This window comes from Protopterus annectens, chromosome 2.part1, assembly GCF_019279795.1.
Source record: "Protopterus annectens isolate FY-2018-M chromosome 2.part1, PAN1.0, whole genome shotgun sequence".
NCBI classification, from domain to species: Eukaryota; Metazoa; Chordata; order Ceratodontiformes; family Protopteridae; genus Protopterus; species Protopterus annectens.
In genome coordinates this window covers 1,462,965,014-1,462,992,004 of record NC_056729.1, presented here as the reverse complement: position 1 = coordinate 1,462,992,004, position 26,991 = coordinate 1,462,965,014, and the positions used below count along the sequence as shown (strand labels likewise).

The window sequence follows — 26,991 nt, the reverse complement described above, 5'->3', positions numbered from 1 at the left end:
CACTTTTGGTGCAGACCATTTCCGCTGGGATTCACCAGAGGCCCAAACTAAAGTAGTTTGTGTCAAAATGCCAACAAAGTAACATTAAGCTTGTACCTATGAAGTGCAACAGTTATGATTTACTAGTTAAAATCAATCATAAATCTTCAAATTTCAAGTTACTGTTTATTAACAGTATAGTGCTTAGTATTAACCTACCTTAGACACATGTGTGTAGCTAGGTCTTGTGTGATGCGGTCATGCTTGCCTGTCGATGAGTACTTCCCTAGCCAACTAGGGAAGCTGGGAAACTGTGACAAATAGCCCCGCATCAACTCACCGGGGATAACACTTGCATAAATAGCCTAGGAAATACAACTAAATGTCACAGAAAAACACTTTTCAGACAATAAGATAAAAGATCAGACACAAGTTCACTGTTACTAGTACAAGACAACTATCTACTGCATCTTTTACAAAGAAAAAAGCAATGAGGATTCAACTTTCAGAATTAGCATTACAATGTACATACCTGCTTAATTTAGAATGTTATTAGCTGAACGTCTTAAACAACAAACTAACTGAATATACACTGCCATATGCTTTCACAAAGTCTAAGAAATGCTAACTTGAACTCGGGTCTATATAACATTGAATGTTCTAAATAGCGAACGCGCACATGAGCGAAAATGCAGGACCTCAAAGTTTTTTTTTTTTTTAGTCGCAGTGCAGTGAAAATTGGAATATTTGCCCTTTCCTCACTGTAGTGCGATCTCGGAGTTGGGATATACATTTAGCGGGGGTGGAAGGGGTGCAGCCCCCCCACAATAATATTTTTGAGGTCCTGCATTTTCGCTCATGTGAGCATTCGCTATTTAGAACATTTGATGTTCTACTATAGACCCATTGGACTTTCTATTCTTCTCTAGCTTCGTCTTAACTATTTCTCCCACTGCAAGGATCAGGTTAGTTGTGCTACTTCCTAACCTGAATCTAGACTGCTCATCTCCCATTCTACTACTCTGCATATTCATTTACCAATCACATTCTCCAGAACTTTTATGCAGTGTGAAGGGAGTATGATACCTCTGACTTCCCACAGCTGTGAAAGTCCCCTTTGCTCTTGTACACTAGCACTAGAATGTTTATTCTTTAGTCATATGAGATGCGCTTTTCTGTCTTTACTGTTATGAGTACTGCCAGGAGCCACTTCTCCCCCAATTCATGCAACAAGTCGATCATTGTCTACTGTGACCTTATAATTTGTTTTACAGTGTGCAATTCAGAATGTTATATGGCTGAACGTCTTAAACAACAAATGAACTGAATATATGGAAAAGAAGAAATGCACAATATACGGTACAGTGCATTTTGATACAATAAAATTAAATGAATAAAGGCAAACACTCTGAATATTAAATAAAGACTAACAAATGTAACACAGTCAGCATTATACTGTCCTACTTTTCAGCTGTAAAAAAAGGGGTAAATAACTTAAGAATTTAATAAAGAAAGAGGAATAATTACGGATAATGCAGGTATGTCGAGTTCCAGTCTGAAAAAGTATTAAGGAAATCATCCAAACATGCAGCTTTAAGGATAGAGAACAAGTACTACGCATTGCGAAACTCCACTTACATCATACCTCTATGTGCATGTGTGTGGAAGTGCACACTTACAATAATGAAAGACCATAGCAGGCTGAGCACATCACAGCCACCGAGGGACAAGTGATGCTGTACATAAATTCGAGCCTCTCTCCTGCAGATGACAGCTCACAGGTGCTCAATCTAATGTCCAGTCTGAGAAATAAGATGAGGTTATTGAAAGCTATTCTCTCTTCTGGGAAGAGGAGGTCACCATTAAGTGGGGTGAAGGGGAATTTCAAGTCTGCAAAGGAAGTGGTGAGATGGATCAATGCAACATACAGGAGTGGACCCTGATCATCAGGAATGTCTGAGAAACAACTTAAGAAGTAGCTATATTTAAGTAACATTTTAATGTTTACAATTGTGTTTGCAACTGGATCAGCCCTTAAAAAAAGCAAAGTTATTACATTCCATCAATTGACTAACTCAGCATACCGATTACACTTTAGTTCCACCGAATAGTGATATGCAGAAGACCAAAGATGGTTAACTTCCAGGACAGAGTAGAACAAAATCCTTAATTAACATCCTAAAGCTAGGCAAAACTGAATTATTTTCTAGTCCAGGGTATAAGAAAAAAAATCTTGTGATTTGAACAGACAGATTTAAAATACATGCTTCACCAGCACTCCAAAGGCAGAGAAAAAAGCAAATGCCAAATTAACAACGTCATTAAATGAATACACCACATTTCAATAAAATAAAACATTCTTGATAGATAAAAGCTATGCTCTCTGCTACTTTTCTTCATTCACATACAGTATCTTTTTAAAGACACCTTTACTACATCATCACTTAAGACACAGGCAAAGATGCATTAAAAGAAAAAACATATTAAAATGTTTTCCATTTACATGCATTATACACCACACACCTTTTCTTTCCATTAAACTATCAGTCCAACATTACATAAAATGCTGAATTCCTGCCTTCACTTAAATCTCACTCCTCCTCCAGATCATAACCACGACTTCTATTTGTATGTAATTTTCTCTCATCCTTTTCTAAAGATCCCACTTCCAGTTATTTTCCCTCTGTTACAATATTCAATACTTCAAATATAAATGGTTTAGATTTTGATTTCCATTTTCTAGTAATTGCATTTTTCGCAGCCACCAGAATTAAAGTTAACAAGGCAATTTATATCCTCTTTCCCAGCACAAAAGAATAATTTTCTTAGTAACACCCATTTGCTCACTCAATATTTTTGGCACAGTACTCTAAGGAATTTTTGAAGTCTGCCACCTCATTACATTTCCAAATATATATATTCCCAGTTACCTCTTTCTTTCCCATAACACATCCAAGGTTTGCAGTCTACCTGAGGAAAACTTCTTTGGAGTCTGCCTGGGGTATAAAATACCTATGCAAACACTTCCAAGCAACAATCCTAAATTTTCTAGACTTTGTTGCAAATTTGGGAGTCATATATATCTGTCCTCCCATTGTTCCCCCTGTAAATTGCTTAGTCAATCTCTTCCCAATATTTTCTAAACTCCTCTGAGTGCATCTCCCCCTTTTTTAACAGCTTCTGTTCCAGCTTCAACTAAAAACTGTACCACAGCAGGTTTTTCACTTTCACTTCAACCCTATCCCCTTCTGTTTTCCTATACTAGGATATCAATCCCTAGTAGGGAAATCCGTCTATAGCCTGCAATCCAAACATCTTCTTGGTCTCTTCCCATTCTATCACCCTTCCTCTCTAAGATTACCTGCTCTCAGTACTTTGGTTCTTCTGTCAGTTTTCACCAGTAAATTTCAGCCCTCTCCTGCCTATTTTCTGTATCCCTAACTGCACTAATCCACATCAGCAAAATCTCGGTTATCCATTCTCATGCTGGCTTAGTTCTCAGAATACTTTATGGATGTAATATTCTGCAAGGCTGTTACTGTCCTTAAGGATCTGCATCCAAAATCCCACTCAGTCTTTACTTCGTGAACCCCCCCCCCCGCCATTTCATCAACATCCCCTTCCATTTTGAATTATAGCTGTTTGCGTTATGTATACAAGACTTAACCGTGTAGCTCTAAAATAGCCATTCAAATCAGGTAATCCTACACCACCTTTTTCTACCAGAAGAATCAGATCATCTCACTTGACCCTTGCCCCCCTCACCTCCCAGATAAAATTCCCTCAAGTCTTTATTAATTACTGCCCATGTCGTCTCTGTTTTATATAAATATGCCTGACATGTATGTAAAAAGAAACTACAAAGGCAAAAGAAAAACTTTAAAAACAAATTAGGAAAACGCTCCTATACCAGCAGGTTGTATGCAATGCACCAAGCAAACGAATGAATTTCGATAAACAAGACGTACGATAAAACAATTTATTTTAAGCACCAAAAGTGAGCTTTTCGTCGAACACACTCCAACTTCCTCAGAAAAACAAACAATGTCTTACTACTGGCCGTTGTCTTAAGTACCTTGAATCATTTAAAAAAAATCACATGGTCATTAATTAGTAAAAAATGAATGCCGGCACACCCACCTACACTAAAACTTGTGGTATGTCAACCAAGCATTCCAAACAATATCAGCAGTTGAAATATAAAAACTACTACTCATAAATGCAATACAAGTAACATCATGGTAACCCTACAACTAAGACCAGTGCATCACTCAACACTACAGTAATATTCATAAAACAGTTCCATAAAGTGTCAAACATGACTTGCTCTTGTAGATCCCTTAAAATGCGTGATCAACTAATCAAGGTATACAAGTATACCTGAACCTCAGATTTAAGAACTCCCTGTTAAGTGACAGTTAGTGTTCCAGTCTCCTAAATGTAGGGGTCCCCTTTTAATGAAAATATTCCTCCTTTTAAAAGTGAAAAACAGTATTTGTTCCGAAGAATAGCCGATAAAGGCCAAAGCCTGGAAAGCTATATAAAAGACCCAGTTGGTGCCTTAAAGGGCTATAGATCAGTAAACCTGAAAAACATAATTAACAACATACAGTAATACAACACACACAAACAATTAAAACAAACATCCAGATCAAATTGCATATTAAGATGAAAATTATATATACAAAAGACGTATTCTGCAAAAAGTCACCGCACATGTGTGCGGTCAACATGAGAACCGTACGGCTACATTTAATGCAACGTAACAAATGCCGCTATATGCAATATGAAAGAAAAAATACATAAAAAATGGAAAAATATATGAATGAAAAAAATGAAAAAAATATATATGAATGAAAAAAAAAATAAAAATGTATGTAAAAAGTACAGTTGTGTACACTTACCATAAATGTAGATGTTTGAGCACTGTTGCAGTCATTACATTTGGGGTATCTGCTTGCAGGTAGCCCTCAGCCGGCCTAATTATCAAAGTCTTGGGTCCTGCGTTGGTTGCTATCTCTTCTTCCATGATGTCAGGTACTCAGGGGAATAAAGCATGCATTACAAAGCACCATTACATCAGTTTTTCTTGTCCCAGATGTCAGGTGCCCCCATAATGGGAAGCAATTATATACAAGGTTACACCTCTAACAAAAAGCAAATACACCAGAAAGCTTAAATACAGTAAACAAGAAGAGAGATATAGCCAATAGAAGTCAGGGGGCTGGAGGGAGGGTAACCAGGACTGCAACAGTGAATACACTCGAACATCTACATTTATGGTAAGTGTACACAACTGTACTATGTTCTTTGTGTTTCACTGTTCCAGTCATTACATTTGGGTAAATTCCCAAAGCTAAAGAAGGGAGGAGGCAATTAGAGAGCATGCGGTGGTGGTGCTGCGGTAGCGTTGTTGCCTCACAGTAAGATGTCATCCTGTTCGATTCTCAGCTAGAACGTCTTCTGTGTGGCGACATGCGCGAATGGGCGTACCTTCGTTGAAGGTTGTGTGTCAAGACCGGCAATTCAGCACGTAAAAATCTACTGCCAATCATTAGCGGACCGGAGTTCCGCTGTGGCGACCCCTAACCGGGAAAAGCCAAAAGACAACAACAACAGGACCAACTATTAGGCTCTGCAAGACTGCAGTGGCAAAACCATCTCTGGATTTAGAAAAAATAGGCAAATGGTAATGCTTGGTGAAAGTATGAACAGAACTCCATGTAGCAGCTTCTAGGATGTCCGTGGTAGGAACACCTCTGAGAAAGGCTGTTGAAGTAGATGCAGCCCTGGTGGAATGTGATCTTATCCCCTGTGGGGTAGGTTTTCCATGGTTCTTATAGCAAAAATGAATGCAATGGCCTATCCACTTAGAAATGGTTTGCTTTAAAATGGCCTTCCCCTCTGCCCCTGCAGCAAAGGCAACTAACAGCTGTTCAGTTTTCCTGAGAGGCTTAGTCCTGTCCAAATAAAATCGAAGTTGTCTGTGCACGTCCAAAGAGTGCAGTATTCGTTCTCCTTTGTTCTGTAGATTAGAAAAGAATGTTGGCAAATGAATGGAATGATTAAGGGCCACACTGGATACCACCTTGGGCATAAAGGAAGGAATGGTCCTGAGGGACACCCTGTCTGCATGGAAGATGATGAAGGGCTCCACTGCCATGAGGGCCTGTAATTCAGACACTTCTTGCTGAAGTGACAGGCTGTTTTCCAAGAAAGGAATTTCAATTCTGCAGTTGCAGCTGGCTCAAAAGGAGGTAGACTGAGCTTTTCCAATACAAAGTTAAGGTCCCAGGCTGGAGTAGGGGCTCCCCTGGGTGGTCTTAAATTTTTGGCCCCTCTGAGGAATTGCTTCAGCGGGGTGAGAGAAGAGGGGTGGCTCAGTATTATAATGTGCTGAAATGGCTGAGGCATGAATTTTAACAGAAGAGAAGGAAAGGCCCTTGTGAAGTTAAGTACTGAAGAATATGCGGTAAGCTGGGCACTGTTGTGCCCATCCCCTGAGTTTGGCTCCAGGAACAATAACTTTTCCACTTTTCAGCATAGGATTTTCTAGTCCTAGGCCTCCTTGCCTCCAGAATGACATCCACCACTTGCTTACTGAGGGATGGTATTGGAGAGCTCAGGTAATTAGCCAGGCTGCAAGGTTCAGGGTTTGAAGCTGGGGGTGCAGAATCTGGCCCTCCTGCTGGGACAGCAGGGAAAAGGTCCAAGGCAGATGTCATGGTTCCAGCAGTGACATACTGCGCAATAGGGGGTACCAGTGTTGACAAGGCCAGTCTGGTGCAATGAGTATTGTCCTTGGTTTGTCCTGTTTGATCTTTAGTAGAACTTTCGAGAGGAGAGGCAGAGGGGGAAGGCATAAACTGAGGCTTTCCCAGGTGAAGGACAGGACCATCCACTTTCCAAGCTATTCTGTGGGGAGTCCTTGTGCAGAATTTGTCCAATTGGTAGTTCTGAGGGGAGGCAAACAGGTTTATCTCTGGGCTCCCACATTTGCTTCTCAAAATGTTGAATATCTTTGGTTCCAGTTTCCACTCATGTGGGTCCATGCGATTTCTGCTTAGGTTGTCTGCCAGTGAATTTAGCTTGCCTGGCAGGAATTCAGCTTGCAGGTGTACTTGGTAGCTCAAGGCTGTGTTCCATAGAGCCATGGCTAGTCTGCAGAGAGGAAGAGAGTGGGTCCTCCCCTGCTTATGTACCACATAACAGTGGTGTTGTCTGTCTTTACCAATAATTGTCCTGGAAGAATGTGGTCCTTGAAGGCTGTCAGAGAATTCTGAACAGCTAACATTTCTTTCTAATTGATATGCAAGTGCATTTGACTGGCTCCATTTGACCTGAATGCACTGCCCTGCCAAGTGAGCCCCCCCATGCATAGTCTGATGCATCTGTTGTTAGGGTTTGGGCGGCAGGGAGTAGAGTGAATGGCAGTCCCTTGTTGTGGTAGCAGGTCTGTGCCAGGTACTCTGTCTTTATACAAGGAATGATAGGAATCATTGATTCCAGGTCCTGCGAATGTTCACACCATAGGCTTTTTAGATACCATTGTAGTTTCCTCATACGCAGTCTTGTATATGGAATTAGTAGAATGCAAGAGGCCATGAACCCCAAGGCTTTCAGTATTTTCCTTGCAGATAGCTGGGTCTTTGTGGCCAGTAGTTTGAAGTAGGCTGTCAAACTTGTTTCTCTGGCGTGAGGTAGGCCATCTGGGAAGCTGTGTTCAAGCTTGCTCCCAGGAATACAATTTGTTGGCAGGGTACTAGATGAGATTTTTTTCGTTTATGGTGTATCCCAGTGAGGCTAGCAGTTTCTTTACAAATGCCAAATGATTCAATAGTATGTCCTGGCTTTCTGCCTGAATTAGACAATCGCCCAGGTATGGGTATATTTGAATATTTCTTTGCCTGCAGAATGCAATGACTGGAGCTAGGCACTTTGTGAATACCCTGGGCGCAGTAGATAAGTCAAAGGGCAGTGCAGAGAAGTTAAGTGCATGTAGCCTGCTCTGAAGCATAGGCATTTTCTGCAAGACTCCCTTATTGGGATGTGCAGGTAAGCTTCCTTTAAGTCCAATGTTGCCAACCAGGCATTTTTGCTTAGCATAGGAAGCAGCTGATGAAGAGTTAGCATTTTGAATTTTAGGATTACCAAAAATGTGTTTAGGATAGACAGGTCCAGGATAGGACACCAGGAGTTGTCTTTTCTGGGTACCAGGAAAAGTCTTGAGTAAAAACCTTGTCCCCATTCCTCTTCTGAGACAGGTTGAATAGCCCTGATATTTAGGAGAGAGAGAACCTGCTGTTGAGCCTCTGCCCACTGATTTGGGGGTAGGTCTGGCCAACCGTTTGGGGTTGGTTGGTAAAATGTGGAAGTGGAATCTGTATCCTTGGGGAAACTATATTTAAAACCCATTTGTCTTGGGTAATGAGTTCCCAGTTTTTTGCATGCAGGGCGATCTTTCCCCCTAAAGGAGCAGTCAGTTGAGCAGGACCTGGAAGGTTTAAGGTTAAGTCATTGTGACAGTTTACCATAGGGGGGTGTCTTACTACTTCCAGCTTTGGAAGTGGGAGCCCTCCACTGCTTAGGCCTGTGAGTACCTTGAGACTGTAGCCTAGGTGGTCTGCTGTTCCTGGGTTTGGACTGAAGGCCTGGAAGTGACAGGAAAGGACCAATTCTTAGAGGGCCAATGCCTACTAAATCTGGGAGGCTTTACTTGCAGGAAATCTTTAACAGTTTGCATAGATTTAGCTTTTTCCTCCATCTTAAGTACCACTTCTGCTTTGTTGTCAAACAGGCAGTCTTCGTTTAAGGGAGCATCCAGTAATTTAGCTTTAACATGATCTGGCAAAGTTTGCTCCTTAAACCAAGCATGCCTTCTAAGAACAGACCCATTGACAGCAGCCCTGCAAGATGCCTCTAATGAATCAAAACCACTTTGCAAAGTATGTTTTCCAACTCGCTCAGTAGAATGCATTAAATCCTGTAATTCTTTATTTTCAGCACAGTCATGAAACATCATAATGTTCTGTTTAAGTAGTCCAATAATATGCTGCTGATACTTTAACATATGAAACTGGCAGTTTAAGGCCCTAATGGCCAAAGTAGCAGAAGTGTATACCTTCTTACCCCATCTGTCTAGGGCCCTGGAATCTCTATCAGAGGGTGTAGGGTTTTTGGCAGTAGTAGCCTTAATGCCTTTGGGTCCCTGTGAAATGGTCTCTGGGTCCGCAGTACGATTCTTAAAGAGGAAATTGTGAGAGTTAGGTACTCGGTAATACCTGTCAGGTTTCCTGGGAGCCGGAGGTAAAGTGTCTGGGGCCAGGCTAGATTCCAAGAAGGCATCTACAATGTCCAGTACAGGAGAGATAGCTAAAGGCCTGTGCTGCGGTAGGAGTAAGAATTCCCTAAGCCTCTTTTTGGAGTCAGAGTAATCCTGGCTTTCCCAGCGGAAATGCTCCCTAAGAGTGTGCAGAGTTTCACCAAAAGAGAATCTTCTGGAGGGGAAGCAGAGAGAATACAGTCCTCTGCATCAGAATTCCTCATAAGTAGATAAGGGCAAACCCTGGTCATCAGAAGAAACAGAAATTTCAGAATCCTGATCAGAAGAATTAGAAGGAAAATCAGTTCTAGGTCTCTTAGAGGGAGAAAACTGGCTTCCCCTAATTAGAGTAATAAGGTCTTCAGCCATTCTTATCATTTGTTTTTTAGGCCTGTGGGCCTGACCATGCGGTTTGGACATCGGTATTCTAGGCATGGATCAAGTTTTAGGCCTTGAAGAAGAAGATGGCGTTGGTTTGATATGCAAGTCAGCAGGCCTGAATACACCCTCAGAAGCCGGTGCCTGCACAACGGCTCCGGACCCATCCAAGGTAGAGACATCCACAGGTTCCATAGTCGAAGAAGCATTTCGTGGCATACCGGACTCCGAATGGGTCTCGGTAGAGGCCTGCGAATCTGAAGTAGCAGGTATCAGGGGCTGTGAAAGCGCCTCACTGAGTACCGGCGAACTGGCGACTAGCTTAATGGAAGCGTTGTCGGCAGCTTTGGACCTATGCGGTCTGTCTCTGTCTTTAACTTTGCGTTTTTTCGGAATGTCGGTAGTCAGACGGCTTACCGAAGCCATTTCTGGATAATTAAACAAGAGTACCAAAATAGTTTGATGTGAAAATGTACCGACGATGAATAGTTTGAGGATTGAATAAGGCACAAAACCAACAGCGAGGGACGTCGTGGTCTGGGCCTAAGCAAGGAATGTAGTACGAATGAAAATCTTTATGAGGTATTTGCTTTCCACAAGTAATACAATTGTTAACTTTTACTGACATCAGTTTAGAGCAAAAAAAAGGATCCCCAATGGGGTACTTAGCTGTTTTGAAGACTTCGGTTCTGAAACTCGAAAATGAAAATTTCAGAAGTCGGCCGGCACTTGCGAACTGCTTCTGCTTCGGGCACCGCCCAGCAAGAAAGACTGATGTAATGGTGTCGGCTGCATGCTTTACAGCCCTGACTACCTGATGTCATGGAAGAAGAGACAGCAACCGACGCAGGACTCAAGACTTTGATAATCAGGCCGGCTGAGGGCTACCTGCAAGCAGATAACCCAAATGTAATGACTGCAACAGTGAAACATGAAGAACATCTAACGGGACTAAAAACATTTTCACTGCTGGTATCTTGCTATCCATAAACAAGAGTTTCCAGTTTCTCAGTTTTTGTATTCTTTTGTTTAGTCTCTTCCCATATATCCTTAGCTGTCATAACAGAAGCAGTTTTAATTCATACCTCTAAATACTTGAATGCATTGTGTCTCCACATATATGGGTATTACTGAACCAATTCATGTGTGGGTATACAGCTTACAGCTATAACCTTTGTTTTATCTTCATTAATTTTATATTCCAAAGACATGGAACTGTTTCAAGATAGTCCAAAACACTATGTCCTTCTGTGCTTTTATCAGGTACAAAATAATATTGTCTGCAAATAAATCCACTTTTTCTTGATTAACAATTATATTCTTGAATTTCTGAGCCCCTTATTTTGTTTGCCAATGGCTCTAAATGTAAAGCAATTAAAAGGGGAAAGAGGAAATCCCGGCCTGGCTCCACTGTTCAGACAAAACTTATCAAAGAGGAAACTCCAACTTTAATTCTTTGCCTCCAGCCCCCTCATACATCTTCCTATTTAACGTTATTATTGTAACATGGAATGCAAATGATTCCATTGCTCAACTCAAACTTCCAGCAAACACCATCAGATGCTTTCTCTGCATCAAGATCCACCAACAATAGTGGTATTTTCTTACATTCTGCTTCCCTTTGGATCATCATTGTTCTCTTAATGCTGTCAAATGCTGCCTCCCTTCCACAAAACCACACTGATCCATATCTATCAATTTTGGCAACACCTTTGCCATTCTTTATTCAATCTTAAGTTATACCAAGCAACTGTTCCCAATTTCTGGACAGTTTTGAAGTTGCATGGGATTTTGTTTATATAATTCAATGACTAACCTGGATCTAGAAAAATACTGCTTTATGTATGTAAGGCAGAAGATATTACTTAGTCAATCTGGTTAACTTCTGTAGTAATGACCACTTTAGTTTTTGGGATCTGTTTTTTAACCCATTGTATCTGAAACAATTACCACAAAGTACTATGAATTTCATTCTGAATTATGCCTCTCTCAACAGAGCGGGGGTCTTGAGTTATTTTCTCCCAAATTTTGGTTCCAGTACTTTAAACCACCACCTTAAAAAGTCTACTTTCAGATTAAAAAAAAAAAACAAATAGTATCAATTCTGCATGTAAAAATAAGGTCAACAATAGCCAACATAAAGTTAGCAGATTATCTGTACGCAGTTTAGGCAATCAGCTGTGAGCAACTCTCAAACCCCAATCCACAGGCTCTTAAAAGGGGGCAAATCTGCTCTATCGCGCCCTCCCCGTCTATCCGAGTAGAATTTCAAAATCCAGTGACTCAACTAGGCAATTTTAATTGTCCATAGTGTGAGGTTAAGGCCTTTGTCACACAATGCAGAATATGAGTGTTGTATCTTTAAAAAAAAAAAAAAAATTCCAAGGACAGTATGCGCATATAAATAGCAAACACGTGCTAGCTTCAGTGCCATATTGAGTGTGCAGCCACAGTGTGTATGAGTGTGACAGTTTGTTTATAAGTTTATCTACGTTAAAGTTACTAAGCCTCAATCCTGATGTGTTTGTACATAATAAAACTGCCTGAACAGAACCTACGAATGTTCGTCTTTTATCCTGACCAGATGAGTGACATGGTGTCAGAACCGTGATTCCAGAGAATGCTTTTCAGAGCTATGAGGTGCAGAGTTAACAGTGAAGGTAAATTAAGTTAACCGAGTGCAGAAAGAGGGTCAGAAACGAACTAAAGGTAATGAAAACATGCACAAAAGATTTAGTTTATTAAAAAGATAAAATGGAGCATTACAAGGGCACAGAACACATTATTAAGAGAACAAATAGCATGTAAATGTTTATTAAGCAAATGAATGGCATAAAAAGCTTAATAATTAAACACAATGTTCAAAGTTAAGATATTTGATAAAACGATTATCAGAAAAGTACATAAGGGATTCAGAGTTACCTCAGAATTGCAAAACGAGCATGTTTAAAGTAAAATGAGTGTTTAGAGTAAAACATGCACACGATAGTAAATGAGAAAATATAATAAAGGGCAAAAAGGGCACATTAAGCATAAATAAAGCAAGGTGACTGCATTTTTTTGGAGAATTTCTGTATTTTAGCATAAACTACTATTTTGCATTGACTGAAGCTCAGGGCACAACTAGAGTTATTCGAAGTATCTCAAAATGTGTAAAAGTGCTTACAGTGTGTGCTTATTACTGTACATTTATTCCGAAGAGTTTGTGTGCAAAGTGCAACTATTTTTGAAGTGCGGTTAAAATATGGCCATTTTGAAAAGCTTCTTGTGCTGAGTGTGTCTATTCGCAAAGTGTCGCCATTACAGAATGTTTCTTGCATTGTAAAGAGTTATTTAGTAAAGTGCAACCATTTTGGAAGTGTTTCAGTGTGCTGTGTACTGTTTATTCGCAAAGTGCAGTTACTATGAAATGTTTCTTACTCAGAGAGTCTTCTGCGCAGTTTATTTGCACAGTGCAGTTATTCTGAAATGTTTCTTACACTGATAAGAGGTGATTTCTCAGTGTACAGTGGATTGAAAAGTGTTCTTGTGCCACGGAGACTTGTTTCTCAAAGTATTTAGCAGAATTCAGTTATTCAGAGGCTTATAGTGGTACTGGGCATAGTTATAAGTACTGAAAAATTTCTGGCATATGAATATGTGTGTGTGTGTGTGTGTGTGTGTGTGTGTGTGTGTACTTGCAAAAGCTTTCACTGGTATATCTTAATATGGCAGAGGCATTTCACAGACCAGGTCCACTTGCATTTGATCAGAATATTGCAGAAAATTGGAGAATATTTGAGCAAGAGTATGATATTTTCATACAAGCAGCTTATTCTGACAAAGATGCATGCACCAGGGCAATCATTTTGCTAAACCTAGTTGGGTCAAAGGCCACTGAAAGAGCGTTCATTTGTTATGCACCAGTAGTATATGAAGATGAGGGGTAAAACTGTCATATTGTTGTACAGGCTGAATCAAGGGAGTACCCTGAGTGCTTGAAAAGCAAATTCAGAGAAATGTGCAACCTTAAGACAAATGTTACATTAGAGAGGCATTTGTTTTACACAAGAAATTAAAAACCAGGAGAAATTTTTGCAGCTTATATTACTGATTTGAGAAACAAAGTTAAAACGGGCAGGTTTGGTGATTTAAAAGACATTAAAATAAAGGACAGGCTTGTGTGCGGTAATAATGTTGCTGTGAAAGAGAGTTTGCTTTGTGACAGTGGCTTAATGCTGAGCAAAGCTGTTGAGATTTGTCAAATCCATCAAGTTACAGAAAGGCACACAAGTATGCTTGCAAGTGATAACATGGTTTCAGCAGGCTCCATAGCAAATATAGAGAGCATGCATCATGTGGCTTGCAGAAACAGGCCTAAGCACATTGCAGCTACAGCCACTGCGGGCATGGCAAGAAAACCCTGTAGTCTTCTAGCAAGTTCTAAGACTAGTTCAGTTAAAGGAGCATACTCAATGCAGTACAAGGGTGAGTCGGCAAAATCCAAGTCAAGCTTTATTAACCGTTGCAATTGTGGTGCCAACCATGAGTCTAAGACAGAACTGCTTAGCATTTGGTCAGCAATGCCACATGTGTAAAAAAAATGGAACCACTTTCAAAAGTTTTAAAAATCAAGTAAACCTCACTCAGTTATAAAGAAGGGGCATTCAAAAAAACAAGTTGATCATATTGAAAGCTACACCTCACATTTCTATGTGGATGGTGTGTCAGTAGTTGGTAAAAAGATTAATGCAGTAGATTTATTGGCAAGAAAGTAAGTGTTTTGTACTGTTCTGATCAATGGTAAACCCACTGCGCTCAAAGTCCACACTGGTTCAAAGTGCAATGTTATGTCAGCAGAAACATTTGCATGAGCGAGAGCTGGCGAGCAACTTAATGTGGCTAGTTGTGCAAAACTTGTTGCATAGAGGTGAAGAAATTCAAACCGAAGGCTCAGTAGTGCTTTCATGTTATTTGACTGGGAACAGCTACAAGTTACTATGTAGTCCGAAGACCTGTGCAGTCATTATTAGGTCTCAAAGACAGTTTGAGAATGAATCTGCTTTTCTTTACTAAAGAAGTCCATCATGTTAGCATATGTCCCACTTCCAGTTTCTCTGAATCTATTTTCTCAGAGTATGCGGATGTTTTCGATGACAAGCTATGCAGACTTCCAGTTGTGTATTCTATAAAGTTAGACCCAGAAGTCAGTCCAGTAGTCGGACCAGCACGAAGAGTTCCACTAGCTATGCAGAACAAAGTCAAAGTTCAGTTGGATAAAATGGTGCAGCAAGATGTAATGTGTCCAGTTACAGAACCAACTGAATGGCTGTTGTCTATGGTAGCAGCTCACAAAATACAAAAAGCTGAGATGAAGTCAGAGTATGCACTGACCCAAGAGATTTGAACAAAGCATTAAAAAGGACATTGTCCTATGTGTACAGTTGAGGAAGTCGCACCCCTAATACCGAATGCCACTGTTTTTCTGTCTTGGATGCAGAGAGTTAATTTTGGCAAGTGATGCTTGATCGCAAATCTTTAGTACTAACTACATTCAGTACCTCATTTGAAAGATATACATGCCTCAGGATGTCTTTTTGGAATAAATTCTGCAAGTGAAGTCTTTCAGCGTGCAATGGAGCAAATTTTTTCAAGTTATCCATGTGCCATAATAGTAGGTGATTTATTGGTTGGAGGCAATGGTGAAGCAGAGCATGACAGAAACCTCAGGAAAGTTCTACACAGATCACGTGAAGTGAACTTGAAGCTCAATCCTGCCAAAAGTTACATATGTAGGTCATTTATTTACTAGCACTGGTTTAAGACCAGACATCCAAGCAAGCAGCCATTCTTGAGATGCCAGCATCAGATAATGTTCAAGCTCTACAACGTTTTCTTGGTATGGGCAACTATTTGGGCAAGTTCATATCAGATTTCAGTGAGTTGACAGCGTCTGAGAGAGCTGACGTACAAAAATGTTGCATGGTCTTGGTTAAAACAGCACCAGAGAACATTTGAAGACCTTAAGCAGAAAATTGCCACCACACCTACATTAAGATACTAGGATGTCAATAAACCAGTAACTTTCCTGTGATGCGTCAAAGTTTGGTCATGGCGTAGTTTTTCTTAAGAGAGCAGACCAGTAGCCTATGCATCTAGAACTCTTACCCAAAATGAGATGCAGTATGCTCAAACTGAAAAAGAACTTTTGGCAATTGTGTCTGCATGTTCAAAGTTTCATGATTATAATTAAGGTCAAGCTATTCAGACTGAAACTGATCATCAACCTCTAGTTACTATTTTAAAGAAGCCTATACATTCAGCTGCAGCAAGATTACAAAGAATGATGCTCAAATTGCAAAAGTACAACTTCAAAATGTTCTATACTAAAGGCAAACTTCTTTATCTGGCTGATACCTTATCCAGATTGCCCAAGAATACAATAGAACAGCTTGATGCAGAGAATTTTGACTTCAATGTCATGGAAGTGAGTAATTATTCTACCACAAGACTTGATGAGCTGAGAGATCATACAAAGACTGATCCAGTTTTGCAAAAGCTCAACCACTTCATCAATGTTGGAAGGCCGTCAAAGAAATCTAGCATACCACCAGAAATGCAACCTTACTTTCCTTAGGGAGATGAGATGTTGATGGAAGAGAGTATTATTTTCAAAGGTCCTAAAATTGTTGTTCTTACTTCCTTACAACAAGAATATATCCAGATTTTGCATCACGGTCACCCAGGTTCTGAAACTACCAAAAGAAGGGCAAGAGGACTAGTATTTTGGTCTTCTCAAAAAAAAAAAAAAAAAAAGACCTTGACAAAGTACTTTCTTCTTTTTCAGTATGCAATAGTATTAAACTGCATCTGCAGACAGCCACTTTAGCTAAATCAAGTTCCTGAACTAGCTTGGTCAACAGTAGCCACTGACATACTTGAATGGAACAATCAGCATTACTTAGTGTTGGCAAACTCTTATTCAAACTGGTGTGAAATCGAATTACTACCTAACCTAACGTCCACTGCTATCACCAAGTTGAAACGTCATTTCTCAGTCCATGGCATATCCACAGAAGTTCATCTCTGACAAGGGTACCCAATTTACCACTCAGTCTTTTCAGAAATTTGCAAAAGAATGGGACTTTGCACATGTTACTATTAGTCCTGAATACCCACAGTCAAACGGACTATCTGAACGCACAATGTAAAGTGCAAAGCAATTACTAGAAAAGTCAAAGCATGACAATACAGATTGTCTTTTTTGAATTTGCTCATTCTCAGAAACATACCCTGTGATGATGTACATTGGCTCGCCTGCTCACAGACTTCTATCTAGGCAAACCAGAACAACCCTGCCTATCAGTTCCAGTTTGTTGAGGCATAAAGCTATAAAACAACAGAACTATCAAAGCCCAACTACTTAGAAAGCGTTCTTTCCAGAAGTCCAGCTATGATAAATTGAGCAGATTTCTTCATCCATTAAAAGGAGAGAGACAGTAAGGATACAAACAGTGAAAGTTTTCGACCGGATTGGTCAAGTAACAGGTATATGTGCTGAGCAGAGATCCTACCTTGTAAAATCTGAGGGTGTGGAGTACAAAAGAAATCACAGACATCGTCTTCCTGTATCAGAACAGATAACGCAGCATTGTTCCTGTGATACAGACTCTAGATTTCAGAGCAATCCAGACAATGTCCCTGTTGCAGAACGTGTCTTAACACTTAGTTCTATTCCTGATGTCCCCAAAGTGGAACATTCAGCACAGACAGTCCCAGTTGCTAGTCCTAATTCTGACTTCTATGTCACATGATTTGGATACATTTCCAGACCTAGTGTAAAATACACAGCAACCTGGACATAACAGTCTATATATATATAGGGGTCGCCACAGCGGAACTCCGGTCCGCTAATGAGTGGCGGCAGTTTTTTATGGTGTCGAGTTGCCAGCCCGACACCCAACCTTCAACGAAGGCATGCCCATTCAACGCATGTCTTTCGAATGCCCACTCGACCGCGAGGAGGACATGCAGACTCCACATAGAAGGTACTTCCAACCCAAGCCGAGAATCGAAAAGAAAACCTCTTGCTGTGAGGCAACAACGCTACCGCTGCACCACTGCGGAAGTACCATATATATATAGTTCTGTATAACTGCATGCCAAATAATTATTTTGTACCAACTGCACGTCAATCAATGTCATCAGTAATATACGACTCGTTTCTTAAAGAGGGATAATGTAAAATATGTGAGTGTTGTACCTTTAAGAAGCATTTCCAAGGACAGCATGTGCATATAAACAGCAAGCACATGCTAGCTTCAGTGCCATTTTGAGAGGGCAGCCAGAGTGTGAACATGTATGAGTGTGACAGTTTATAAGTTTATAGGTTCATACTAGGCTATCTGCCCTAGGGCATTTATAAGCCTAGCCAGAGTGTGTATGGCTTTCGCCACCCATTTTAAATTAATTTTGCTATGCCCTTTTTCGAGGTTAGTGTACTGTGCCTCTGTCTAACAGTGACACAGAAGTGATACCCGGGGTAAACCTACGATCTCCCATCCACTCATCAAGATTCCTCTTGAAGAGAGTCAATGAAGGACTCTGCCTAACCTGGACTGGGATTTTATTCCAGAGTGAAGGGAGCCTCTGGGTTATGAATCTGTCCCTCCAGCATGTCCTATTTATTTCAGTGCTGAGGTTTAAGTCCCTCGAGCACGTAGCTCGATGGGATTTGGATTTTTTGAGGTGCAGCATGTCCATTAATTCCGGGTTGGACATGGCTTTATACGTCAGGCACAGATCGCCTCTGAGCAGGCGGTATATGCCACTGAGTAGAGCTGGAGTTTCTTTAACCGGACAGCATACGGCATCTGTTTGAGCCCCTTGATCCTCTTGGTGAGGTACTTTTGGGGTCTTTCCAGTTGCTGCAGGTGTCTGGTAAGGTACATCCCAAAAGGGGCATTGTACTCAATTATGGGCCTGATGAGGGATGAGTAAAAGGCACGATGACCTCCCTGATCTAGATGTGAATCCCTTCATGATTAGGTGGGCTATATAAAATGTTTTTCTAACCACTTTGGCCACGTGGTTGTCAAATGAGAGACTGCTATCAACTTGGGTCCCCAGGTCCCTAATTACTACTTCTGTACTTAATGGATTACCACCTATGTGGTAATTTGTGGGCACTTTGTTTTGCCAAAGGGATGACTATACACTTTTGGCATTTAGCTTGAGGCCATGGCTCTGGCACCAGTTGTCTGTTTCTATGAGGTCCTTTTGGAGGATGCTTGTGTCAGCTGGAGAGTCTATTATGGCGCCCAGTTTGCAGTCATCTGCGAACTTGGTCAGCCACATTCCTTCCATGTTGGCCTGTACCTCCGAGAAATATATACCGAACAAGAGAGGTCCCAAGACTGAGCCTTGTGGGACGCCACTTGTAACTGGTTTGGAGTCTGACATGGCTCCAGCTATTCTAACCATGTGGGCTCTGTCCTTGAGCCAGTTTGCAACCCATCTAGTGACATAGGGGTTTATATTTAAGCTGGTGAGCTTATCTACAATGCCCGAGTGGGGTATTGTATCGAATGCTTTTGCAAGGTCCAGGTAGGCTGTGTGGACCACCTTCCCCTTGTCAATGGCCTTGGTGACTGTTTCAAAGAAATCGACCAGGTTTAAGAGGCAGGATCTGCCCTTAACAAAGCCGAACTGGGTAGGATCCAGTGTCTGTAGGTCCCCAATATCTTTATTTATAAGGTCCATGATGATCCTTTCCATAGCTTTGCAGACCAAGCTAGTGAGACTTATGGGGCGATAGTTTCCAGGATCCGTTGAGGCACCACCTTTGTGGAGAGGGACCACTGTTGCTGTACGCCACTCTTTGGGTACATATCCTGTAGTAAGGCTGAGATTGAACAGTAGTTTTAGGTTTGGGTTTAGCTCTTCTTGGAGTTCATGTAGGACGCAGCCCGGGACACCGTCTGGTCCCATTGATGCTGTGTTTCTTGCTTTGGAGAGGGCAGCTCTTACCTGAGCATCTGAGATGTCAGGGGGGCAGCACTCTGCTGGGATAGATATTAGCCCTTTTGGTGGGGAGAGAAGTTTGCGCTGAATCTGTCAGCTAGAATGTCAGCAATGTCTGTGGGTTCATGTATTTTTTGTCATTTTGGACTAATTCTGAGCATATCTGGGAATTCCCACCCAGGTTCCTAACATAACTAAAGAAAGCCTTGTGATTATCCTTAGTGTCCTGTGCAATTTTTCTCTCGAAGCTGGCCTTAGAAGATTTTATGAGTGCCCGTAGTTTTTTGCTAATACTGATCAGAGATGCCTTCCCTTTTTGGGATTTTGCTCTGTCATGTAGTAGCTTCCTCCTTCTATTGTATAGTTTGTTTATGGCTGGGGTCCACCAGACAGGACGTCTGCCTTTGGAGGATTGGGTCTTGGTTTTATTTGGGATTGCATGATCCATGCATTCCTGAAGGTGTTCATAGAATGCGTTTATAAAGGATTTTGTGGTCTGGGCATATTATCCACAGGCCCGGGGGCTTTGAAGGATTCCACCTCGGTTTTGAGGAGTGTGAAATTTGCTTTAGAGAAGTTTTTCACTGTGGTTTTCTGGGCATGGGGTGGGGTCGGGATGTGAATATCCAGTGAGATTAGTTTATGGTCTGATCTTACCAGTGAGGGATACACTTCTGGTCTGGAGCATAGAGTCCCCATGTTAGTGATGATCAGGTCCAGTATGTTTTCCCCTCTTGTCGGAGTGGTAACAAGTTGTTCCATAGCATTTGAGTTTATAAATTCTAGGAACCTTTGGGCTAGGGTGTTGGAGCTAGAGTAATGCTCCCAGTCTATGGTTGGGTAGTTGACGTCACCCAATATAATGGTGTTTGGAGAGACCTTCATATTTTCCAGTGTTCTCAGGAAGGCCGAGTGGGGTTCCTGGGTTTGGGAGGGTGGTCTGTAGCAGGCTATAAACTGGAAGGCAGTTTTACCCACTGTTAGTTGCACATGAATAGTCTCTGATGCTTCGTGCTGTGCCACCAACCTGGAGGTGTGGGTATCTGACGAATATTGATACTCCCCCTCCTTTTGTGGTTCGGTCCAAGTTTTGGGGCCGAAAAGCATGGTATGAGGTATAACCTGGTAGTGCTGGGGTGCTCTCGAGAGCCTTGACCCAGGTTTCTGTTACTGCACAGATATCGATGTTCTCCATGCTAAGGAGAGTTTCGAGTGCGTGCATCTTGAGGTTTAGACTTCTGGCGTTGAGTAGCATTACTCTTAGTTTCTTATCCCTTGTGATACCTATGGAGGTGGGTTTGTCTTTTGAGCCTTGCCTAAAAAAGGTACTATGGGGGTAGCAAGAGCCTTTGCCAATATCTGAAAGCCCAGGGGTGACAGGTGCAAGCTGTCCCTAGTGAAGCATCGTGGCTTGTCGAACATGTCATCCGAAGCTGACAGGCATTGGATCCCCTTTGAATGACACCAATACTTAAGCCAATTGTTGAAATTGATCATCTTGTCTTCATACTGTGGCATCATTCTTGGTGAGGGTAAGATGCTACTCAAGGTCAGGGTCATGCCGGCCTGGGCTACATGCTCAGAGAGCTCCTCTATGTCTCTTTTCATGTAGTCCAGGGAGGTACGTCTCAGGTCATTCACACCAGCATGGACAATGACTGAGTCATATTTGTACTTACCTTGGAGTGACCTGAGTGCTTGTGTTATGTGGCGGATCCTAGCGCCCGATAGGCAGCTCACCGTGACCTTCTCCTTGTTCAGCCTGGTGAGTGGGACGTCAGTGTGCCTGATGATAAAGTCACCTATAACAAGTGTATCAGGTGTGTTGTTTAGCCTTAAGGGCTGTGACTGTTTGACACACTGGCTTTGTGAGCTATGTGTTGCACGTGTTTTGTTTTGGGGTAGCGGTTGCTTGGGTGTCTGCTTTGGAGGTCTCTGCTGCTTAGGAAGATTTTTATTTAGAGCCTCCAAGTATGTTTTTGTGTGTTTATGTGTTTGGTTTGCTGTCGGGGTAGGTCTATGTGAGACTGGAATTGTAGTGAGTGTGGTTTCCTTCTCCTCCTGACTGGTTACGCCAGTACTGAGTTGAGAGAGCTTAGCCTCCAGATTGGCTATATGGTTGCATCTCTCACATGTGTTGGAATTTGTTGGGAGGAGGAGAGGGTTGTCTGTGTACATTAGGCAGTTGTAACATTGCCTCAAGATTCCCAGGTTCACCAGTTGGACCGGAGAGGAGATTGACAACTGACCTTTGGACATGCTAGAATCGTACTGGGTATTCCTTTATAACTGAAAAAAAGGGCCAATGGGGAACAAGTTACTCAAGGGGAGTTTGTGAGGGTGTAGTGCTTTTAATTTTTTAGTGCTGACTTATATAATTGCTTTAGTGAGCAAGTGCTAGGCTTTAGCGTAGGAATAGGGTGTTTATTATGAGAACTAGATCAGTTCCAAGGCTCAAACCCAAATAAGCGGCGCTGCTCGATGCTGCGCTATGCACAAAATCACGCAAAGCCACGCTACAGCGGGTTTTATACAGGCGGACTTGAAAGAGCTAGAAATTGGCCCAAAACAGCCAACAGACTACCAGATTCCTGTGCTGGGAACACTCCTCTAGGGACAGATAGGCTGCTCCAAGCTCTCCACTGCTACTGGTGAACAAAGAAGCCTCCCTCTATCCAAGAAAGGAAATGGCAACACAGGAACTTTCCAAAAGTCCAGAATACAGCAAAGCCTGTATTTGGACTACTCTAGGTCAGGAAAGATGGGAAACAAGGATAACTTTTTTTTTTTTTTCTTTTTTGCAACAAACAGCAGGAAGTTGCAATAAATATGTAACACAGGCTAGCGCACTTGAGTGTGTAGCCTCAACAAGTAAATGCAACAAACAGGACAAACTTTAAAAGTGCAGGTGCAAAAACAACTTTAGACAGTTTAAAACAGTTCAAGAAGCAGAAATATTTGCAGTTTAGCTAGATCGAACAGTCACCCAGGTAGTAGCAGGAAAAAACACTTATCAGGTTAGCAGTCGCTCTTTTAGCCTCTCTGCTGCTAGCACTACTCTGCAGGACCACGAGGAGCTTGGCTTAGTAGTAACAAGCGCAAAAACCTCGCCAAAGCTGGTTTTATACAGGGGGATTTGAAAGAGCTAGAAATTGGCCCAAAATGGCCAATAGACTACCAGATTCTTGTGCTGGGAACACTCCTCCAGGGACAGATTGGCTGATCTAAGCTCCCCACTGCCTCTGGTTTACAAAGAAGCCTCCCTTAATCCAAGAAAGGAAATGGCAACACAGGAACTTTCCAAACGTCCAGAATACAGCAAAGCCTGTATTTGGACTACTCTAGGTCAGGAAAGACGGGAAACAAGGATACTTTTTTTTTTTTTTTTTTAGTTTTTCTTTTTTTCAACAAATAGCAGGAAAATGCAGTAAATATGTGACACAGGCTAGCGTACTTGAGTGTGTAGCCTCAACAGGTAAATGGAAAAAACAGGACAAACTTTAAATTGCAAGCGCAAAAGTGCGCTAAAGCTGGCTTTAAAGCAGGGGGTTAGAAAGAGATAGGAAATGGCCCAAAACGGCCCATAAGCTACAGGTCACTGGGCTGGAACCACTCCTCAAGGGACAGATAGGCTGCTCAGAGTTCCCCACTCTCACTGGTGAACAAAGAAGCTTCCGCCTATCCAAATAAGGATATGGGCAACACAGGAACTATGACACAGCCCAGAGATCAGCAATACCTGAAGACTGGACTATTCTAGTTCAGTAAAGGCAGGAAACAAGGATTTTTTTTTTTTTGCAAAGTAGCAGAAATTAGGTACAGAAACACAGTAAATGCTTTAATTCGGCTAGCGCACTTGAGTGTGTAGCCTACCAATTAAACTAAGCAAAAACAAACTTTAAAAGTGCAAAAAAACCTCAGAAAAACAGGCAGGAATGCAATAAAACGACTTTACAGAGCTTATTTAGTAAAAGAAACAGAAAAGTCTATATATACAGAAAAGCAGCTAAAAGTTAAAGTTACTAAGTCTCAATCCTGATGTGTTTGTACATAATACAGCTGCTTGAAAAGAACCCACGAATGTTCATATATTTTCTTCTGACCACATGAGTGACACACACACTAAAAAATTATCTGTCATCTGTTATTCTGAACTGCTATCCAAAATGACACTCTCCATTGCCTTAAAAAAGTATTGTGGATAAAGTGGAGCAACCTGGAAGTAATATAGAGTTAATTGCCAATGAAACATTAGGAATGCCTGCATCTTTCAGGAAAAGTTGCGGTAGAGGGATTTTACTTTTCTACAAACAGTTTGACACCTTTTACATGGAAATGAGTAGGAAACATACCCAGTCTGTTGTAGGGTGGGAGAAAACCAAACATCAAGGTACTTAAAAGATCTGAGTGCAGATATGGATACTCACTTGAGAAAGTTAAGCATGGAAGAAACATTTCCTAAGTTTGACATACTTTCCAGCCTGAAATTATCAAAAGACGAACGTAATCCCAAGTCCTCACTGGCAGCTGTTAAATACACTAGTAAATCATCAGCAAATTAACAGAACTTAACCTCTAAATGTATCTTTATAGCCTTTTACACCTGACTGCTTAAATACCTTACCTACAAGCTCCAAACAAAAGTAGGAAACAGATGGGTGAGTGGGCATCCCCACTTTTAAAACACAGTTAAGTAGAAAGGGACAAATAAGCTAACTCACAAATTAATTCCAAAAGATGAGCTATAGAAGAGCTATTTTAGGTGACTTATAAAGGAAAAGGGGAAAACAAAGGCTCTCAGGACCTTAGGCCAGTACTCCCAATCTACCTTTACCAAATGCCTTGTCAGCATTGAGACTTCTAATCAGGAGGTGGATGCAAGTCCTAAGCATGATAAATTAAATTAATGATTTTAATTATACTATCAAAGACCTGCCTAACCAATAGAAGAACATGGTCAGAAACAATACTCATTCTAGATTAAGCAACTGATCATTCAAATGGATCTTTTTTTTTTTTATTTATTTACATTTGTTGACCGGGAGTGTCCAACTGGACGTAGGTCATTTTCTGCGGAGGCCCGGAGAGAAAAGCTTCACAGTTAAAATATACACACAGTAGTTACATTGGATTTACACAGCGATTAACAATTTGATTAACATAGCAATTAACAATTACAAACATAGTTACAGATGAAAAACAGTACATCAGTACACAACTAGAATCTTTATCTGCGAAGTACATAACAGACATTAACAACTGTTACAATAAGAAGTTCCTGCTGTATAATAAGTAGTAGGCTTATGAGCATCCGTGTGTGCTATAATCATGGTAGTTAGTGGGGTGGAAAGAAAGGTAGTGGTTGGATGGGGTGGGTGATATAAGAGTGGAGTTGGAAGGGCATAGCCAGCATGTTTTTAGGTGCGCTTTTAGTAAAGTTTTGAAGTGGTTGCAGGATGGTACGGAGGTAATTGTGGCTGGGCTATGGCGCAAGAGAATACTACTTCACCAGCAGTTATTGGCTTTAGTGATCTGCAAGTGATTTTTGTTGCTGGATGTTCGTGGTCTGGTGATAGGGTTGGAGTAGGGATGGGACATTTAGTGGATGGTTTACTAGTTTGTGGGCGAGTGAGGATTGAAGGTGGTGAGGGAGTTCAAGCCAGTCCAGTTCAGCAAGTGAGAGACAGTGGTGACTACGGTAGGATGCCCCTGTGGCAAATTTGGCGATTTTGTTGTAGCAGGTCTCTAGCTTGTTTAGATCGCATTGCCTTAGATTGGTATATATTGGAGAGGCATAAAGTAGGGTGGAGATGAGGTGGGAATTTGCTACTGAAATCTTTGCTGCTTTGGTGAGAAGTTGCTTATTTCTGTATAACGCTCCTAGTTTTTTGTGGACTTTTTTTATGGTCATGATATGTGAATGTCAAATTTTAGTTTGTCTATTTCCACTCCTAGCAATTTGGTGTGTTCTGTTTGGTGTATAGTGGTGTTGTCTTTTGCTGTGATGTTAAAGTGAGAGTTGTTTTGAGTATGTTTGGTGGGTTGGAAGACGAGTACTTTAGTTTTGTTTGGGTTGAGTATTAATTGGGCATCAGATAACCAAGCTTCAAACACAGGAAAAGGCTTCCTGTGTGACTTTTTGCAGTTTGGTAGGGACTGGGCTGAGCAGATGATGGTGGAGTCATCTGCGTATTGTATGAGTGTGCCATGTTTGGTGGCAGAGGCTAGATTATTGGTGAAAATAGAGAAGAGTAGGGTTCCAAGGATGGATCCTTGGGGAACCCCTATAGAGACAGGTAGTTGGGGAGATATATCATTCTGCCATACAACGGATTGTTGGCGGTCAGACAGGTAACTCTGAAACCAGTTGGTGACCTACAGAGAAGGGCAGGTTATTGAGGACAGAGATGAGTTGTGTGGGACCATGTCAAATGCTTTAGATAGGTCTAGTAAAGTAGCAGAGGAGAGATAGCCATTGTTTTTATGCTGAAGGATAGTGTTAGTAAAGGAGAGTAAGGCAGTGGTGGTGCTATGGTTTGGTCAGAAACCATGCTGAGTATTGGAAAGGAGGTTGTTAGTAAGGAGGTAGTCTGAGACCGGAGAGTGAATGCATCTCTCTAGTATTTTGGAAAGAGAATAGCTATGGGGCAGTAATTGGTTAGTTCTGTGGAAGGGCTGCCTTTATGGAGGGGAATTATATATGATACTTTCCATAGTGTGGGAACGTAACTTTCTGACAGAGATCGGTTAATCAAGATGGATACTGGGTAAGCCAGAGCCATCAGCTGCAATTTGTAGGTATTCACTTGGGAAGCTGTCTGCTGCTAATTTGGTGGGCTTAAATTTAGTTAAGAGTTGTTATGTTGGAGGTAGGTACAAGAGAAAAAGAGAAGGCAGTGGGGAGATTACTAGTTGAAGGTGTGGATTGGAGGGGAGGGGGGGCTGTGTTGTTTAGCTAGTGATAGTATGGTTTGTGTGTTGAATGAGGTAGCAATATTTTCGGAGGAGTGAGTTATGTAAGGAGGAGGGATACTGACTTTACCTGGGTGGAGGATGGAGTTTATGGAAGACCAGAATTGTTTGGGGCTGTGTTGGGAGGAGTCTAGGGTAGGCTGGTAGTATTGGAATTTGTCCTGTTTTATTAGCTTTTTGACTCTATTGCATAGCTCTAGGAATTTCTGTCTAGTTGAGGGGGTTTTGGTTTAGCGCCAGTGCTTCCAGGCTTTATCCCTGCTTTTCATTTCTGACTTAGTGGTTTTCTGTAGCCATGGGGAGGGGTTGTGCTTTGGTTCTGGAAAGTGCTAGAAGGG

General features: G+C 41.5%; 1 protein-coding gene across 1 annotated transcript in view; it reads right to left on the bottom strand.

Moving 5' to 3' along the window:
- Window positions 1-26,991, bottom strand: part of RFC1 (replication factor C subunit 1) — a 1,497,679-nt gene that overhangs the window by 274,201 nt on the left and 1,196,487 nt on the right. The window contains exon 20 of the mRNA XM_044063570.1: window positions 199-344. Within this exon, the coding sequence (XP_043919505.1) occupies window positions 199-344 (146 nt within the window). The remainder of the gene's footprint in view (window positions 1-198; window positions 345-26,991) is intronic.